The sequence below is a fragment of the Pinus tabuliformis genome, chromosome 2_2, assembly GCF_031772625.1.
Source record: "Pinus tabuliformis cultivar Carrire ecotype Pingquan chromosome 2_2, CPIR1, whole genome shotgun sequence".
Taxonomy (NCBI): Eukaryota; Viridiplantae; Streptophyta; class Pinopsida; order Pinales; family Pinaceae; genus Pinus; species Pinus tabuliformis.
Window position 1 is genome coordinate 1,048,124,219 of NC_142300.1, and position 20,830 is coordinate 1,048,145,048.

At 39.1% G+C, this 20,830-nt stretch overlaps 2 protein-coding genes across 3 annotated transcripts in view; both read right to left on the reverse strand.

Annotated features, from left to right (window-relative positions):
• Positions 1-20,830, reverse strand: part of LOC149196958 (jacalin-related lectin 3-like) — a 274,881-nt gene that overhangs the window by 228,784 nt on the left and 25,267 nt on the right. The gene's annotated exons all lie outside the window — the stretch shown is intronic.
• LOC149196961 (uncharacterized) lies at positions 159-5,540 on the reverse strand. Its single transcript, XM_089405696.1, has 7 exons — positions 5,367-5,540; positions 5,120-5,271; positions 4,514-4,701; positions 911-1,195; positions 710-768; positions 508-544; positions 159-382 (listed from the first exon to the last, which is right to left on the reverse strand). Exons 1-7 carry the CDS (start codon positions 5,488-5,490, stop codon positions 307-309), a joined length of 921 nt encoding a protein of 306 aa, XP_089261822.1. The 5' UTR covers positions 5,491-5,540; the 3' UTR covers positions 159-306.

Sequence of the window (20,830 nt, forward strand, 5' to 3'; positions counted from 1 at the left end):
AAATTGACATTTCAAGGGAGGTTTTTTTCACCCTGAAGGCCTATTTGGATGTCAACAAAATATCAAGAGGCAAAGATTTAATAGTGGTAAACTTTGCAGAACAAAAAAATAATCCATCAAATGTAACCTTTTTAATTTAATTGTTGTTTTTCTTTCTGCAAGAAAAAACATCATTGCAGGCTTTTATTTTGAAGGGAAAAATATCAACCAAGTATTTGACAATGACAATCCAAATGTGTTACTGGAAGTGCTGACCACCTTATATTTTGGACACGAATACCGCGGGGGTTTAGAGATAAAACCAACTTACCTGTTTAATAAAACGAACACTCCACAAAGAATAAATGTTCCCGCCACAAGAAACCATGCACCAAGTACCAAACTGAGAAACAAAGCAGAAACAGATAATCAACAGGACAATGTTTAATGGTTTAATTTATCAAACCATATCTTCATGCATTTTTTATCCTCGTGGAAAAAACAAGTTTTTCTACATATAGAACTTACAAGTAAACCAGAGTCTTGAGTCCAAGAATAGAAAATACTGCCAACCAACAATCACAGGGATCAGATTAGTTCAAAAAATTAAGTAAAAAATAATAATAAGGAAAACAGATTTAAAGTTCAATAAGCGCAAATGCTCAGACATAAAATTGAAGTCCCAATCTTATGGTGCATTTGGGTATTAGAAACAGGTAGTAAATCATACAAAGTCCAAGAAATGCCAGAACCAGCATTGCTGCAGCCACCACAATTAAGGTAAATCGCCTGGCTCAGGAAAATCACAGCTTATTAGCTTAATGCAAGTAATAAAACAAAGACAAAACTGGATTAATTAATCCAGCAGCACAACTTCTCAGATGAGTAACTCTGACATGCAAGTTAAAGATGTTGTTCCAGAGATGCTTACACATTCTCCAGTACATCCCTTATTGTCCGAGAATTGTCTTTGGTTCTGGACTCCAGATCATTTGCTGCCCTATTCAACTTTCTATTCAAATCATCAATGTTTTGTTGGTCACTTACAGGAAGGAACACTTGGTCTACGCCCGTAGTTTTTGCAAGGTCAAGATACCCTGACACATTTCTTAGGCTTTGGACTGTGAACTCGGACTGATCAACAACATAATCCAAGGTATGAGATATATTGCGATGAAACTTATCCTGTCCAACATAAAGCAAGATGCTCCCGGCTCTGCACACATCAAGATGAACATATCAAGATGAATAACCCTCAAAGAGACATGGAAAGCTTTAAGGCATAAGAAAGATTATGTTAAGGTCAAAGAAATGGAAGACAAGAAAAATATATTATCCAGATGCTCCATTTACAACAAGTACAACAAAAGAATCAGAGCACTGGCATTCATCATAGGTCAGGATAACTACACAATGAAAAAGGAACAATTAGAAAAGAATTTCCTTAATAACTTATAAAAATCGAGTCTTTGGGTCTTGAGATCCAATGTAGAGCAACATGGGCTATCAATGGCCTGAGGCTACTTTGATGGAGCTCAGATAGGTTGACATCCAAAGATAACACAGGACTCAATCATGGCATTTTAACGCAGGTAACTCCAAGTTTGAGAAATGATGAGCCCAATAAGTGCCAACCATCATTGCAGAGGATGGCAATCTGGATTAACAGAAGGAACCTTCACATTATTGCCAGGAATTAGCAGAAGGTGTGTTTAAACTTTAATCATGCTGCTTGTGACAGAAGCTATCGAAGGACAAAAGCATATTTTGATGGAGCTCGAATATGTTGATATGAAAGATAAATGCAGGGTCAATCGTGGCATTTTAAAGCAGGTAACACCAAGTTTGAGAAATGGTGAGCCCAAATAAGCGTGAGCCATCATCGCAAAGGATGGAAATCTAGACTAAGAGAAGTGGCATTGGTTTTATTACCAAGAATTGGCAAAATCTGAGCCACCAGGAATTGGCAGAATCTGATCCATGATTGCAAAGGATGGCAATCTAGACTAAGTGAAGTGGCATCGGTTTTATTACCAGGAATTGGCAGAATCTGTGTTTAATCATGCTGTTTGCTACAATGAAATAAGCTGCTATCACCCCATGAGGCATCATCTAAGGAAATGCAGAAAGAAGCAACCAGGAAGGAATCCGCAGAGCAGAGTCATCTGTCAAAGGCAGGAAGAGGATAGATACAACAAGTTACAAGGGTCACCAGGCTAGAAGGAAAAATACAGGAAGGAAAAGAATCTGACTTGTGAGAAGGAAGTTAGAACTCAGAACACTTGCAGGGCAAAGGAAAATCTATGCAGGAGACAGGAACTGAAGTCAACAATGCGGAGCTATCGTGATTCTCTCCTGAAAATTCCTGTAACATCAGTGTCACAAAACTGCCAGTTTATATGCTAGATCTAAAAACACATAGCTAACTGAAAATACAAACAGAAAACAGTAAAAGAAAAATGTACAAAAGAAATTACAACAGACTATCCTTCTGCATGCCCTTATGGGAGACTCTGCCTACTTATATAAAGATGTAGGCTAGGGTTAAAAATGCACAAGAACTTAACCATAGGCATCTAGAATGGAGCACCCAGCCTGCATACATACATGCAGTGGGCTCGTAGGAATTTGCTCCACTGGAGAAGGCCAAACCATGCCAAGCACCTCAGTTCTATCTTTGGGATCAGCACCGCCTCATAAAACTGGAATACACTTGAGCACTTTTTTTGAAACTGGAAAAGCAAACTCATAATAGAAAAGCAACTACCAAATCTGAACTGAAGCTATACTACTAATTCTGGACAGCAACCTAATCTGGAAAAGAGAGAGGTTGACATAAACATGTGCTCTCTAACTCCTCCATAATTTCTGCATTATTATATGACCACTGTTTTGCCCTCACTGCTCTGCACCATGAAAATCTGAAGACTCACAGAACCTGCTTCTGATGATATGCTGCTGCAGAACATCCTCATCACAAAAACAATCACTACAAACTCTCATTCTTCATCCCCTAACAGAGACCCTGCCTGCTTATCTAGAGAAGTAGGCCAGGGTTAAAACCACACAAGCCCTTAACCCGACGCATCTAGAATGGGGTGCCCAGCCTACATGCATGCACTGGGCTCCTAGGAGAAAGCTCAGTGTAGATGAGGCCGAGCTTTTCTTGGTCCTCCTTTCATTAAGGGCCAAAATATCAGACCAGTTTACAGTGATTTTCAAGGAAATCTGGTACAGACATGAAAGAACATTATGTCTCCGCTATGCCAGAGCATTATGCCTTGAATAATGATGTCTCAGACTCTCAGTATCGGGAAATTATGGCTTTTGTCAATCAAAAGGGTCAAAATATGAACATCAGAACTAACGTCAAGACTGATGAGCAGCACGAACTGAATGTGATATTGTAAATCTATGGCTGTACTAAGCAGTCCATCAAGGTTCCATTCCAGCTGCGATCTGCCTCACCCGAATGGACTGGGTTTCAAAGGTATGATGACATGTTCAAGTCCCGGCAGATTTTGGCAGAATAGCTAACCACTCGAAATGGCAACTAAGCCTAAGGAAGCTACAGTTGCTCCGCTACTGATTCTTCTGAAATTTGATCAGTGCTTGTTTGAAAGGTTGTACATGTGTTCAAAAGGTTATGCCAGTCAGTTATCACTTACAAGTTAGAAGAGTTGGTCCTGACAGGTTTTAAGTAAGGGCATGAAAGATCTGAGGTAATCCTTTCAATTGGCAAGGTCCTCAACCACTCAGTAAGGCACTAATCTTCCTGAAAGATCAACCCAGCAAAAGGCCCTCGTCTACCCTTCTAACTGGTTGGCCCTGAAAGGTCAATGCTTCGAAAATAAGGTCGTTAAAGGTCTTAGCAAGCAGTCTGGTCCCGGTTTTCCTGTAAGAACAACAAAGTGAAAGGTCCTGATCAGCATTCTAACCAATTTTTCCTGAAAGCCCCGAGGTAAGACTTTCAGGAAGTAAGGTCCTGCTCATAAGATTCTAATCTTCCTGTAAGGCCAACCCAGTAAAAGGCCATGATCAACCCGTCTAACTAGTTGATCCTGCAAGGTCAATCTTTCCAAAGTACGGGCATTAAAGGTCTCCGGTAAGCCTTTCAGGCAGTAAAAGGCCTGGTCCAGTCAATCGTGTCCTAATCGTCCAGTGATGTCAACCCAATAGAAAGCTCTGATCAAACCTTGCTTGAAAGGTTGTCCCCAAATCCGGTTATCACTTACTCCATAGAAGGGTTGGCCCTGAAAGGACAAGAAAGTTCTTAGGTATGCCTTCAAGGCAACAAGGTCCTTTGTCTACCCAATAAGGTCCTAATCTACCTGTAAAGTCAGCCGAGTAAAAGACTCTGATCAAACTTCCCACGGAATGGTTAGTGCAAGGTCTATCCTTCAAAACTAAGGTCCTACCCTGCACTTATTTAGGGATATTTTTCAAGCAATTTCTACAAAACAGAAAGATGTAAATAAAAACAAAACAATGAAAACATTCTGATATTCCAGGAGAAGGAACATAAATTTCTTACATTCCTCCACAGGTGAAAAGTACGAGGAGGATGAGCGAAATGGTGTAGGTCTTCTCGTGGAGTTTATCAAGTTTCACCCTCCGTTTACAGCAGCAGTGATAGCAAAGTAACACTAACAGTACCAGTCCAAACCCTATAAACCAAACGCCACCAATGGCAAAATATGGCGCGCCAGTGAAACCAACAGACTGCACACAGATATTTACACACTCATTAGCACGATAATTTTTCTCAGAATCAAAGAGATGCACTATAACAACTGGCCTGAAGAAGCCAAGCAGCACAAGGGTCCATACATATCAGCATAATCAAACACTAAATGCATACACAACGTTTATATTGTCAGCATTTGTATAACCATACAATATGTACCACCAATATATTACAGACATCAGCATTTCCACACACCTAACGCTATATACGCAGATGGGTGTATATGCATAGAATTCCCACACATCTAATAATAAACACAGAGATGGGTGGGTGTGTATATGTATACGTGTGTCCCTGTATATATATATTTGTAGGGGTGAGGATTTATTATTGGGTGTTTGTATATACATGGCCATGAGATGAACTGATTTCTAACAGGGTTCAATCTCTTACAGCCCAATAATGCTTATTGGTGATATTCCATCCCCCACCATAGCGCTTGAAGTTGTCTAATGGATCATGCCTGTGCGTTCGACTTGCTGCTAGAATCAGGGAACTATTCTCCGCCAAAGGAGCAGGTGGAGAAGCCTCCAAATGCACGATACCTGTCAAAATTCCATCCATGGTTTCACATAACAAATGACAAGCCCAAAATCCCAGTCTGTTTACTTAATCTCAAAGATGGGTTCGCATTGCTCACCGCCTTGTACCGTTTCCTCTGGTGAGACCGAAGCAAACGATGTTGTTAGGTGCATACTGCAAAGGAGTAGAGACAACAGGAAGGCCGAGGATGTACACATTGAATATATCCGCAGAGAAGCCATTTTGGTTTGGATTGGTTTGTTCTGGTTTTTCACAGAGAGCACGTTAGCAAATCTCTGAAACACGACAATGTATACATTTATAGCGTGTGGAAGCCGAATCCCAACGTCTATTGAAATCTACAGCTCACAGCGTGCCAGGTGGCAGATAATATACGGCCAGATGTGACACTGATAGCTGTCACATTGTCGGTATTAATTTCGTTAACGTGTCAGCGATTTACTCGTTTGTTTCAAAGGAAAGTAATCGATCTTTACGCGGACCGTCTCTTGAAACTTTGTTCTTCAATGTGACCGTTTCTTTGTCCGCGATGACGCTGCCGGTTGTGCGTCCTCATCATTTCACTGTTTTTCCTTCTCCATGATGTTCTTGGCGGTGGACTAAGTAGAGGTGAAATCAAATTTAAATTTCTCACAATAATCATGAAATGCGATATTTTTGGGTAAGGTATTAGAAGTAGTTAATTGGCAGGTATTGGTAAGTGGATGGTGGCTTTATAATAAATGGACAGTTTATTTGTAATTTAATAGCATATTCACAAAATTATATTTTATTTATTTATTTATTTTAAATTTATTATATAATATTGATTTTATTTTTATTTAGAGGGTATAGTGTAGATAGTAATGGGATATATTGTGAAGGCATTTTATGATGTTAAAGTTATTAGTGGAAAAAAATCCAATCATGTTAAGGGTTGGTGTGGCCTAGTGGGAAAAAATTCAATCATGTTAAGGGTTGGTGTAGCATACGCTGAGCACGATGTCATAGTGATTTTGATGGTTAAGTCGAGCATGATCTCTGAGTGATTTTGATGGTTTAGATATCCTTGAGTCATGATTTCTCAAACCAAAGATTAAGTGTGAAGTCATGTTAAAACATACAACTTAGAAAACAAATAAAAAAATATTGATTTTATTTTTGGCAGTTTAGATTTAATTACCCTTCAGTTTATATGGTTTTATTTGAAAATTTGTAAAGTTATGTGTATGTTTGAAATGGAATATATATACTAGTACAACCACATTAAAAATATTAATGTGGTTGACATAGTCGAAAGATTCAAAAATATAACCAAAAAACTATTGCAACACAAAAAATGTCTTACTAATGCACACATTTACCTAATTAACCATGTATAAAAATGTTATGGGTCAACTTTAACTTAAGAAAAAAAGGATTATAAATGAATGTTATAAATAATAGTGAGGAACTTATTGGAATTAGAATAATCTCAAATCCCTAGGAATTGGTGGGTAGGGAGCAAAGTGGCACAAATCTAATTTTTTTAATTTATTAAAAGTAATGGACCATTTTGTTAAATAAAATTTACTTATATAAATGAATGTTATAAATAATAATGAAGAACTTATCATGGAAAAACTTATTAGAATTGGAATAATCTCAAATTCCTAGGTAATTGGTGGGCCCACAGAAATATAATTTATTAAATTTATTAAAAGTCAATGCAACCTAACAAACTCTTTAATACCGTATAGTCCTTGATAAGCATTAAGACTAAGCATATGTTGATCATATTCCCTTGAGAATCAATCTAGGCCCTCAATTAAAAAAATAAAAATAAAAAATCAATAGATCTTCATCCACCTTAAGTTGAAATAAGAAGCCTTTGGCAATAATTTGAACTCAATTTTTAATGTAATATATATGGTTTTCTTGGGCATTTTTTAAAGTGGTATAATTAAAGAGTTTTATTGTTGGGTTAAATTTGATTTGTTATAAGTTGTTATGATGACCTTTATACAATTAATGTTGTATAATTTAAGTTTGATTTTTAATGTTGTGTTACAATACATGATTTATGCATCCTTTGTACTAGGTAACCCATAGCATTTGTTTATGTTATTTTATTTAATGAAGTATGTTCAATGGCTTGGAATAATACATTGTAAGATGTTTCATGGTATGGGTTTCAAGAATTGGTTTATTAATCTAAATATGTTTGTGTGGTCAATGTAATATTCGAGTGCATAGTGTAGGCCTAATTTGGTTTAGAGAAGCTCATTGCATATTACGGATGTTAAAGCATGGCTATAAAAGTGTATTGTAAACATTGTTTATCATTATATAATATATAGAGCTTGCTTTATAGTGTCTTATTTTTATCCTAAATGGGTTTCTCCCAAGAAATTGTTGCTTAGGGGTTGTATGTTTATGTGTTCCTTATTACTGCAAGTGTGTTTATCATTGATTAGTGTAGGAAGTTTTGCACATATGTTTTCTTTCATTTACCACATTTTTGTCAATACAACTAACTTAGGCTAAATTTTTAATGCAATTTGTATGTGTTGAATTCATAATCCTCAAAACAACATGTTTTAGAAGTTTCATTTAATGTTGGCTAACACAATTAGTTTGCACTTGATTCTCTTTAATACGGCTTTACTTTAAAATCTTCAAAACTATACATTACAAGAAATTCAACCCTCTACCCAACATAACTACTCCAAATCCAATTTCAATACCATTTTTTAAAATTCATAGAGAAAAAATGTCATACATAATTAACTTCACTCCACCAAACATAACCATCATAAGTTCAATTCTTATTATATTTGATATAGTTATTTCTAAAAATTATACAAATTTAAAAAGCCCTGCACACTAACCTCACTCTAATAAACATAAATAATCTAAATTTAATTTTTGGTACAACCGGCAGATATTCCTTATAATCCTCATATAAAAATATCCTATAAATTGATCTCATTTTAACTAATACAAACATAAATTAATATTGTAAAATGACATTTTCTCAATTCATCATATATATTTGATTCTTAATTTATTTTAAAAAATCTAAATTTTAATCACCAATAGACTTTTAAAAACTTAAAATTTAAAAATTTTAACCTATAAAATTCAATCTTTAAATGTCATTAGCAACCTTATTTAAAATTGTATCATCAAATTAAAATAAAAAACACCCTAATTTTAATATATTCAAACATTAACTCTACGCTAAATAATATAATTAATCAATTTAATTTTCAACCCACACCCTAAAACCTAATATAATTAATCAATTTAATTTTCAACCCACACCCTAAAACCCCATATACATCTTCCATTAATCCCCACTCTAACAAGAATAACAAAGTGGAAGAAAAAGGATAAGCGAGAGATCAGACACAGAAGAGGACAGGCGGAGCGCTCCTGCTACAATGGTGGAACCCTAAACCCTAGGTCTTGTTACAGGGTCGACTAACCATGGCGACAGGCGTTTTGCGCATTGGGTACAGGGATCACTGACAGTCTGAGTAACGACAACAGCGACGGGTTTCTCGGCGCATTATTATACTCTGCGGTCCCCTCCTGGATACACTGGTGCTCTGGCCCCCCAACCTTTTCGCTGGACGATTTCCCTGATCGTTTCTTGTTGGCATACACTGCACCGACAGACAGCATGGGAGAAGAAGATATTGTTGACTACGAGGCGGACCCCACGCCTCACCAAGACATCTGGGCGCATCCGAAGCGGCCTCATATGCTCCCGCGGAGTGTTGCACTGGGCTACGAGACAGGTGCTTCGTCTCAGCAGCCGCACCTGCCGCTCACTGGGAAGAACAAATCCCCAGACTTCAACCTCGTCGACTCTCTGCCACTTGAATGTCCGCCCCTATCTCCTGCGACGATTCAGTTGTTGGGCTCATGCTTTCAGAACTCGCCTTCTCTCGACGCTCCGCTCCAGATTTCCAACCGCCCTGCATTACCACAGCCCCCACCGCCTCCGCCTCCATCAAACTCTCAATCACCTTCCGTTTCCTTTATGCCGCTGGCCCAACAGACCCCCCACCGCTCCTCCCTATCCCTTCTCCCGGGCACTAGTAGCTCTGTTCCTCGCTCTCCGATTCGCTCGGGATGCTTTACTACCCCGCCGCTACCGGCTCGATCCGCTGGATCCGCACAGCATAGCTCTACTGATCCTTGTCGTAAACTTCTTAGGGAGAATCCTTTTGGAAAGCGCTCAGAGAAGGTGACAAAAGGCAGATGCCTTCGAGCAACTGATTCGGACTTCAACATCAACTTTGGGCCTGAAGCACCGCTGCCGGATGTGATGGATTCTTCTCGCAAGGTCCTGGTCGGTAGGGTCCGTGGACGCACCTACTCTGTGGAACGACTCAAGCTCTGGGTGGAGGAGATTTGGGGCACTTTACTCAAAGAACTTCCAGATATCATGGTCCTCACGAGGGGCTGGTTCGCCTTACATTTCCATAGACCCGAATACACCCAGTGGATCCTCTCTCAGTATTGGCACATTGAGTTAGCACCAGTCATGCTCAAGCGTTGGGATCCTCTCTTCGACCCGGAACGTGAACAACTGGGGGCTGGACCCATCTGGGTTCGCCTACCTGGTCTGCCCTGGCAATTTTGGAACCCGTATGTTTTTAAGAGAATTGGGGACACTCTAGGTACCTACCTGGAGCACGACAGATCGTATGAGAAATCGGGAATCAGGACAATGGCTCGCATACTTGTCCACTTGGACACCAGACCGGGATTAGAGGAGAAAATCACCCTGCACCACAGCCATGTCTCACGCAAACAGCTACTAGACTACGAAGGCGTTCCCTTCCGCTGTCGAAGATGCCATAAAATTGGCCATCTCTATAAGGATTGTCCACTGAATTCGGGGGTGACTTCTGAGGATACCAAAGGACCTCGACAGCAGACCACAGTGGATCAAAATGCAGGAGCTAATATTCCTACGGAAGGGGAGCAGACTCAACAGGAGACTCCATCCAAGAAGGCGGGTGATAGTACCAACAAGATTGCTCGAAGGAAGGATTCATCTACTCCAGGGCCACCGCGTACTCGCTCCAAGACTGCGGAGGCTGCACCTACTCATCCGGGTAATGCTTCCACTCCCAATTGTACTCACAATTTTTCTGATGATATGCAATCTATTGTATACTCTTCTTTGCGGACTTCCCACACAGAAAATGTCCCCCTCCCCTCCATCCTTTGCACCATTGCCCCTCCACCCACTTTCTCTACCACACCTCCCTCTCACAACCTGGTATTGGGCTGTCCTGATTCCCCCTCCTCTCCGGTCGGATCCGGATCACATCACTATCATCTGAGACCCCAGGCACATTCTAGAACTCTGGGACTGGGATCATCCCCTGGTAGCCACCGCAAGCAAAAGCGAGGCAGACCATCTAAAATCTCTTCAGCAAAACTAAATGCTGTTGCGGAAGTCGCCATGGGGCGACAGTTTACCATTGATCGGGCACTTAGAGCTATTGAGCCCCTGACCTGCGGTTCCCCATGATCTGGCTCTCCTATAATTGCAGGGGACTAGCCAACCCCAAAAAAAGACTGGCTCTGAAAAGACTCTTACATGAATCTAGATGCGATATCATTTTCCTTCAGGAAACACTTTGTACATCCGAGGTGGCGGTGCGAAGTCTACAAGCTATGCTCCCTGGCTGGGTTTTACATGGATTGGATGCGAGTGGTCGATCTGGCGGGCTGCTCATTGGAATAAATCCTAGAAAAAGCAGGCTACTCTCTGTTTGGGGGGGTAGTGGCTTCCTCGGCATGGACATATTTATGGGTGACTTGGGCATCCCCATCAGAATTATTAATATTTACGGGCCTAATCAGAATAGACTCCCATTTTGGCAAAATTTTCTAAATGGCAATCATATCACTCAGAATACAGTGATTGGGGGTGATTTCAATTTCTCATTGGGGGTTGTAGAATCCTGGGGACCTCATGCTCAGAGCGACCCTATTGCGGATCAAATGAACATGTTATTAGATGCACACCACCTCGTGGATATCCCCATGAACAAGAAGCTTCCTACTTGGCACAATCAGCGCACAGGAGAGGCTGCTCTGGGGCGGCGGTTAGACAGATATATGATACATGAGGAATTGATACAATTGTTCCCTTTATACAGACAATGGGTCAGCACTGGGGGCCTATCAGATCATCACCCGTTTCTACTTCAGATCAGCGATAAAAAATTAAAGCCGCGCTCCCCCTTTAAATTCTTTGCTGGATTTCTCGAAGAGCCGGAATTCATCAAGCTGGTCACGGATTTCTGGGCATCACATCCCCCGCTGAGGGAACAGAGGAAAGCGATGGATTTCTGTGGTAGACTAAAGAAGCTCAAAGAAATGACTGAGACCTGGGCGAGATCAAAGCGGAATAGAGATGAACAGATACTGAAGGACACTGAAGAACAGATAGCTCTATTGACTGATGAGAGGGGGCGGGCTATCAATTCGATGATTCAAAAACATTACTAAACCAGTTGCTTGGGCAAAAATCGAAGATATTACAAGAAAAGGAGGAGCTATGGAGACTCAAAAGCAAAGCCATTTGGCTCAAAGCTGGGGACAGTAATACTAAATACTTTCATAATATGGCAAATGGCAGAAAGGCATCAAATACCATCTGGAAGCTACCACGGGAACCAGATGGTTGGGCTACCACTCACCAGCAACTTGCCAGTCTGGGGGTAACACACTTTAAGCGACTATTCACGGCGCCGAATGTTGTAAATCTACCAGACATCATCAGTCTTGCAGGAAATTTTCCTCGGTTTGTTGGACAGGAAGACATTGAAGACCTTAATCAATCGGTTACTATACAAGAGCTGGAAAGTACCCTTAAATGGTTTAAGAAAGATAAAAGTCCGGGGCCAGATGGCTGGCCAGTGGAGTTCTACCTGGCTTTTTATGATCTGCTAGGCGGGGACTTATTGGAAGTCATTGAGGAGAGCAGGATCACTGGGCACATACATCCGCCTATGAACCAGACCTTCATTGCCTTGATCCCCAAATCTGATGACCCCACATCCTTCAATGATTTTCGCCCTATCTCTCTTTGTAATTGCCTCTACAAAATCATTGCCAAAATCATTGCCAACCGCATTAAACCTATCTTGTCCACACATATATCTGCTGAACAATTTGCCTTTCTCCAAAACCGCCACATCCAAGAGGCCATAGGCACAGCCCAGGAAGCTTTACACTCTATTAAGTTGAAGAACCTCAAAGGCATTTCACTAAAGATCGATCTTGCAAAGGCTTTTGACAAGGTAAATTGGCTCTACCTTAAGATGATTCTTACCCATTTGGGATTCCCCCACATGCTCATAAACTGGATTATGGGATGTATATCATCTGTCTCCTTTGCCATCCTTATCAATGGTGCAACCTCTGCTCGCTTTAACATCAACAGAGGTATCAGGCAAGGCTGCCCCCTTTCCCCACTACTCTTCCTTATTGTTATGGAGGGACTGAGCAGGCTCATTGCTGCTGCAAAAAGGAATGGAGACTTCAGCGGTCTCAAAATCACTGAACAATACTCTCTTACCCACCTACTGTTTGTTGACGATATATTAATCTTTCTCAATGGAAGTGTCCGGGACACCATTGCACTAAATGATATTCTACAACTCTTCTGTAAAGCCACGGGCATGGAGATCAACAGGCAGAAATCCACCAGATCCATGATGAGATGCACATATCAGGAAACTCAACTGGCGACACAGCACTTCCCCTTCTCGGAAAATAACATGCTGGAGGGCATCAAATACCTTGGATTCAGATTAAGGCCGGATGGCTATAAATCTGAACACTGGTCATGGCTTATAAACAAAATTGAAAAAAGGATCATCTGCTGGCAACATCGACTACTGTCAAAAGCTGGTAGACTACTGCTGATCAAATCGGTACTTGAGGCTACCCCAGTCTACTGGATGTCCCTCAAAAAAATTCAAAAAATTCAACAAATCTGCAACAGGTTCCTGTGGAATGGCAATAAAAAGGGTAAGATATTTGCTTGGACAAGATGGTCCCTGGTTTCCATGCCCAAGAGATGGGGAGGGTGGGGACTAAAATCTCTTTCAGAGTTTGCACAAGCGTTAACAGCGAAACAGGGCTGGTCACTCCTCAAGATGGACAGTTTATGGGCGGAAGTAATACACCAAAAGTATATTTGGCCCTCCAACATCATTGAATGGCTTCGCAGACCCACATGGAACCACCAAGGCATATCTGCGATCTGGAGGGCCACACTAAAAGCTATGCCACTCATCCGAGATAACCTGCTATGGAAAATTGGCAATGGTGCACAGGTCCGTATTGGCTTAGACCCTTGGCCTGGTTCAGGGAACGCACACTTACTGCCGGAAGGATTGATTCGACATCTAAACAACAGGGGCATAAAATATCTGGCTCAGATTGGCGATCTACAACGATCAACTATCTTCACACAGGCATGGGTCACGGATCGTCAGTGGCATCTGTCAGACGAATGGACTGAATATTGGAAAGGATACATACAAGCACTTACCGAATCACACATCAAGCTTCATGAGGAGGAAGATGAACTAATATGGGCGCCTGCCAAATCTGGTATTTATGCTCCAAAGCTTGGCTACATAAAGCTTATCGAAGCTAAGAAACCAGACATACAAAAAAACTGGTGGTCTGATATCTGGCAGCTTCAAGCACAGCCTAGGGCCAGGCTTCTAATGTGGAATATCATTGCAGACAAGTTACCTACAGGCGCCACTCTAAGGAAACGGGCTTTCGCTGGACCAACTTGGTGTGTACTTTGCAGAAAAGAGGAGGAAACAACACCTCACCTATTTCTCACCTGTGAGGTTACAAAGGATTTATGGCATCAGGTCACACGGACTCTCAACATAAACACAGTTTGGCAAGGAGCAGATATACCCTCAGCCTGGGAACAGTGGTGGACTACAGATTCTATCATCGACCATATATTGATGGCCTCCAACAGGGGGACAACCTCCCCATCTAAATTTTTGCTCTACATGTTTATTTTTGTATATAACAGCACAGTTCAGATTGGTTCTATACTTATTTTACTGCATGAGGGATATATTCCTCAACTCTGTCTATTTTTGGTTAAATTTTGTGAGACACTGTCTATCTTTGACGGATACAGAACCATCGTATCCTAGTGACACATACTGGATGTAATTTTGTATAATTTTTTAGCAGTGGTAGCAACCACACTACAGCATATGCCTTGGCATCAACAGCATGTAATTTCTATTATTTCTCTTTAATAGAAATTATGAACTCTATTTTCTCCGGAAAAAGAAAGTAGCCCTCTTACCCCGAGAATATATGACCTTCCAAAGATTCATAAGAAATTGGCTTCCCTAAGACCCATTGTCAACATTATAGGAGGGACGACCTATATTCTTGCTAAATATTTAGCCCAAAAGCTTAAACCCCTTGTTGGCCTTACATAATCCTTTGTCAAGGACTCCTCATCATTTATCAATGAGTTAAAGGGTATAAAATTAGATCCTCATGAAAAACTTTTGAGTTTCGATGTGGTCTCCCTCTACAATAATATCCCTATTAATGAGGCCATTGAAGTCATCAAGCGCATTATGACTAGATTAGTCAGTATTTGTCTCACCTCTACTTTCTTCTCTTTTGATGGGGAATTCTATGAAAATACTTGTGGGGTTTCCATGGGTTCGCCCCTCTCCCCTGTGGTGGCTAATATATTTATGGAGGACTTTGAATCAAAGGCCTTGGCCTCTCCTCGACTTCTTCCTAAGATGTGGAAGAGGTTTGTGGATGACACTTGTGTCATCTGGTCCCATGGTAAGGAAAAGTTGGAATTTTTTCTCCATCATCTTAACAATCAATCTAGTTCCATAAAGTTCACCATGGAATATGAAAGAAATGGTAGTGTTTCATTCCTCGACATCATCCTTTCAAGGAAGGATGATGAATGTTTTTCTCATCATTTTTTTCGGAAGAAATGACACATGGAGCAATATCTTCATGCTAAATTTCATCACTTCCTACTCAAAATCTTGGTGTTCTCAACACTTTAGTGACTACAGCTTTAAGAGTTTCTAATGAAAACCATCTTAATGATGAGAAATCTCATCTCCTAAATGTTTTCTATAATAATGGATACAATAGGCACCAATGTACTAAGGTTTCCCTGAAAACCTAAAAGGGTCCTAAGATCAAAAAAGAACCCAAGGATCGATTTTCAAGGCTACATCTCACATTTATCAAAGGGACCACAAACAAGATTGCAAAGATCTTAAGGAAGCATGAGGTTCCTTCAACCTTTAGGCTTCTAGATACCATCGAGAGCTCCCTAAGATATGTAAAAGACTCAGTGGACCCAAAAATATGAGAGGTGTTTACGTTATCCCTTGCTCTTGTGTGACTCCCTACATAGGTGAGATGGGTCGCTCAATTAATCAAAGGATTCATGAGAAATCCACTGATATCAAGCATGGCAGGACCTGCTCCTCAGCTTTGGCAGAACATGTAGAAAAAACTAAGCATCACATCTGCATTGAGGAGGCTCAGGTCATTGCCAAGATTAGTCATTTCCATGATCAAAAATTTAGGGAAGCCCTAGAAATCGAAAGAAGGCTCAATAATCTGAATATAGACGATATTTGGAAAATTAGAAGATGTTGGGTCCCTGTCTTGTTATGTTATTTTAACTTAATTGAATTTATATTTCTTTTTATTTTATTTTATTTTCTCTTATTTTGATTTTGTATTTTTATATGTTTGTTACATTTTATATATATATATATATATAGATAGATAGATATTATTGGTTATTCAAAGATTTTTTTTCCATGATTTTTTTATTATGTTGATTATTTCATTGATTTTTCTTGCATGCTTTAATTATTTTTATGGCCTTAGCTCCTTCTTTTACGTTTGACTTTGAATTTTTAATTCAAATTTTTTTACTAATTTTGATTATTTTTATTTTTAATGTTATTTACATTCTTGGAATTTTTATTATTTTGATTATGCTATTGATTTTTTGAAATAATATTATTATTTATTACTAGGGTCTTGACTCCACTAATTATATTTAGAGCCCTAGCTCCTTATTTTAAGTGTGGCTTTAAATTTTTAATATATTTATTTAACTATATATTGAACCATATCTTAATATTAGATTTATCTAATATAATTTGATCTTAGTAATTGATGTTATATATTAAAATATAATTTTTCAAAACTAATTTTTTATTATAGTCGTGAACTTTATTAAAGGTCTCTACATTGCCACAATCTACCTCTTCATCTTGCCCTCGCGATGAACCACACCATTATCTACCTCTTCATCTTATCCTCACAATGAATCACACTAGATAATTCCAAAAGCCTATTACCTAAAATATTATCTTAATTAATCATTTTTTATTAGATTGAAATTTTATATTTGTTTTTAAAATTTACTCTATACTCTATATATTCTTGGCATATATTCTTACTCTATATATTCTTCACATATATTCTTCGGTGAAAGAGTTTTGAGGCTCGGTGAAAAAGTTAAACACGTACTCTATATATACTTTGGTGAAAGAGTTCTGAGGCTCGATGAAAGAGTTAAACACGTACTTTATATATTCTTCTCATTTATTCTTCAGTGAAAGATTTCTAAGGCTCATTGAAAGAATTAAAAATGTACTCTATATATTCTTCGCATATATTCTTCAGTCTACGGGCTATGGTGGGCACGGGCAATCTGCAGTCAGTTACCAAAGATTACCAAGGGCAGACGGGCGATCTGCAGTCAGGTTTGCTGATATCAGGTGCACACATTCCTTATCTTTTTATTTTTCTAATACATATTTGCTCATATAATTTCAAGTATGAATATTTCACCACAGTTACCAAAGATTACCAAGGGAAGACCTAGCACAATTACTCTACAAGGCCTTTATGAGTATATAGAGTCTTTAGAGAAACGTAGAGAAGAAAGAGAAGCCAAGCTACAAAAAGAGTTGGAAGCCATGCTGGAAAATAAATTTGCATCTCTTGAAGACACGATCCAAAAACAAATAGAAAATAAAATAGAACTACTAGAGAATAAAATGGAGGCAATGGAGACTAGACTGCAGGTTATAGAAAAAAAAAACCATGATACTAACCAACCATCCAAGCAAGGAGATGTTGATACTTTAGAGAGTCTTAAAATGAAAGACATGATTAAAGAACTAGAAGAAAAAGTTAATAGCCGCCTCACCCTAAATAATGTGGTAGATAAGTTAGATATCAAACTAATTAAAGATGAAATGAAAAAATTAATAGAATTAGACCACGAACGTAACAAAAGGGCCTTAAACCTTATAATATTCGGTTTAAAAGAGGAAGTAGACGAGGATACTTTAGTCTTAGCCCAGACAGAACTACATAATAGATTACAAATTGAAACATTGTGTCTCACAGAAGCAACAAGGTTGGGGAAATTAACCGAGAATAAAGGAAGACTAATCCGCATAAAGGTGAGCTCCATTGATCATAAGCATGACATACTTAGTAAAACCTCAAGTCTAAAAGGAACGGAAATATTCATAAATGAAGATCTCATTCCAGAAGATCAAGCAGAATTAAGAAAGGAGGTTCAAAAGGTAAAGGAAGCTAGAAAGGAAGGAAAATGGGCAATAATCAGAAATAGAAAAGCCTTTATTCGAGTCAGAAACCAAAAAGATAGTAATCAATAGCAATTAAACATGCTCCGGATCCTTTCTTGGAATTGTCGGGGCTTCCCATGGAACAAAGGCCCCAAGCTAAGTTGGATTTCAAATGATGTTGATATTATTTTGCTTGTTGAAACTTGAGAGCATGAAGAATCTAAGGTCCCTAACATAGATGGATTTACGCTATGGTCTACCTGGAACAAGCGATCCTCCCGTAGAGGCATTGGGGGAATAGCTTGTTACATTAAGAAGAACATCTCCCCCCATGTTAGGATTTATAAAAACGACCCTCACAACCAATATAGTTGGATAGAGATCAAAGACATTAATAATAAAAAGTCCTACATAGCAATATGTTATTTTCCCCCCATTAATTCTAACTTCTATAAGAAGGAGAATCTAGATAAAACTAACCCCTACAATGGTTTAGAGAATGATATTTCTAGCCTAAGGAATGACGGCAATATCCTTTTAATAGGTGACTTTAATGCTCGAACTTCAAACAACCAAGCAATCGTTCCAACCCTAATCCTCTTTGGTTAGACGAAGACCCTACTCTGGCTAGCAGGTACAAAAGGAGCTCTGAAGATCTCGAGGAAAATTTGTTTGGGTCGGAGCTAGTCAAGCTCTATAGTGCTCAGGATCTCATAATTTGCAATGGTCTAAAGAAGTGGCCCAATTCCAGCAAGATGACCTGCATCCATGGACTTGGTAGCAGCGTGGTAGACTACGTTATTTCCGATCTCCCATTATACAACGAAATAATAAATTTTGACATCTTAAACGACCACAAACCTGACTCTGATCATAGGCCTTTACTTATAACTCTCAATTTTGTCATGCATAGAGTTCCCATAGAAAATAATACTTATAGCCAAAAGAACTTAATATTTGATAGAAATAAAAATGATCTCTTTCTAAATGAATTAAAAACTAATTTGCTTCCTTTATCTAATATAGACAACATAGAAGACCTCTATCATAATTTTACTACAACCCTCTCATATTCTATTAACAAGTTCTCAATTGAAGTTTCAAATAATAAAAGAAATAGCAAAACCAATCCATGGTATGACAAAGATTGTAAAAGTGCAAGGAGAGCAATTAAGGATGCTGTTGATGAATCTCTTAAAATGGAAAAGATAAAAATATACAAAGCCCTAACTAAAAGGAAAAAGAGGCAGTACATTCGTCAAAGACAGGAGAATCTCTTACACCTCTCTAAGGTAGCTCCTAAGAAATTTTGGAGGCAGATTCTAACTAGGAAGACTAAGGATAATAATAAAATTGCTCTTCACGATTGGAATTCCTATCTTAAAAAGCTTTATGAATCTCCAAATGTCATGGATAATCTGGAAACCCTTCTCACAACAAAAGAAGTTTTCTCTTTAGAAGACATTAAGTTTGGGGTTAATCGCCTCGCTAATGGGAAATCTAAGGAAATTGAAGGTTACCAAGCAGAAATCTTAAAAATTGGAGGTCTTGTCCTCATCCCCCACATCCACAAGCTTTTCAATCAAGCAGTCAAGCAAGGGTTCCCTAAACCTTGGACTGAGAGCCTCATTATCCCTATTTTTAAAAGTGGGGATACAAATAACCCCTCTAATTATCGAACAATTATGATCAGCCCTCTCTTAGCCAAGTTATATGGTAGTATTTTGGAAAAGAAGTTAAGCATATGGCTTGAAAGTGAAGGTAAGCGGGCTAAAGGCCAAGCAGGTTTTAGAAGGCATCACTCAACAACAGACCACCTTGTTACGCTTAGGATCATTGCGGAGGAATGTCGTATTGATAAATCCAATTTATTTTTTTGCTTTGTGGACTTTAGAAAGGCTTTCAATACGGTTCCTAGATACAACCTTTGGAATAGATTAGAAGAGCTAAAGGTTCCTCTCGAGTCGAGAGCTGCCGCTATAAGGTTATACGAGAATGTAATTGCCAAGCTAAAGAGGAATGAAGGGTGGTCGAAAGATATTAAGTGTAACATCGGAGTTAAACAAGGTTGCCCCCTCTCCCCTACCCTATTTGGCATTTACATCGATAAGCTCGAAGGCTATTTAGAGGAAGCAGGATGTGATGGCACGATCTTAGCTGGGATAGTCGTCATCCTTCTTCTTTATGCTGACGATATTGTTCTTTTGGCAAGGTGCCCATCTGATCTTAATAAGCAACTCAGGCTTCTTAAGGATTTCTGCTCTACCATGGGTATGACTGTTAACACAAACAAAACAAAAGTTATGATTATCAAATCCAAGAAGGACACTTACGCTAATTTTATGTATGACGATAATAACTTGGAGGAAGTGTATTCTTACAAGTACCTAGGAATTGATATTCATCACAAGCTCAATTGGAACCATAGCATTGAGAAAAGGATTAATGGGGGGTGGAAAGCTTACTTTGGTCTTGAAAATAATTGTAAAATAGCAAACCTCGTAATGTGGGATAAAAAGAAGTTCCTCTTTGACACTTTAGTCACACCTATTATCTTATATGGCTGTGAGGTTTGGGGTTGCAGCATCTCCAGAGAATCATGGAGAAAGATTGAGCAAATCCAGAAGCGTTTTATAACTTATAACCTGAAAATTAAAAGTAATACACCCTATCCTACTCTCCTTATAGAAGCAGGTCTTTCCCCTATTGAGAGCCTATCTATGCTTAGGTTTCTGTTGTACAAGCACAAAATCAGTAACATAGACGATCATAGACTTCCTAAGCTAGCTTTAAATTCTAGCCAAAACCACCTAAGGCTCAATCGAGGGTGGCATAAAGACACAAGGGCCTGGTTAAACTATTGGGAGATCAACGAAAATGATGCATTGCAAAACATAAATAACAT

What these genes read in the sequence shown, in the direction of transcription:
- LOC149196961 (XM_089405696.1), bottom strand. Translation starts at nt 5,490, where the DNA reads ATGGCTTCTCTGCGGATATATTCAATGTGTACATCCTCGGCCTTCCTG. An exon ending in CTTTTCACCTGTGGAGGAAT is followed by an intron (nt 1,196 to 4,513) that starts GTAAGAAATTTA and finishes TGATGTGTGCAG; the next exon opens with AGCCGGGAGCATCTTGCTTT. An exon ending in CTCAAGACTCTGGTTTACTT is followed by an intron (nt 383 to 507) that starts GTAAGTTCTATA and finishes TTTGTTTCTCAG; the next exon opens with TTTGGTACTTGGTGCATGGT.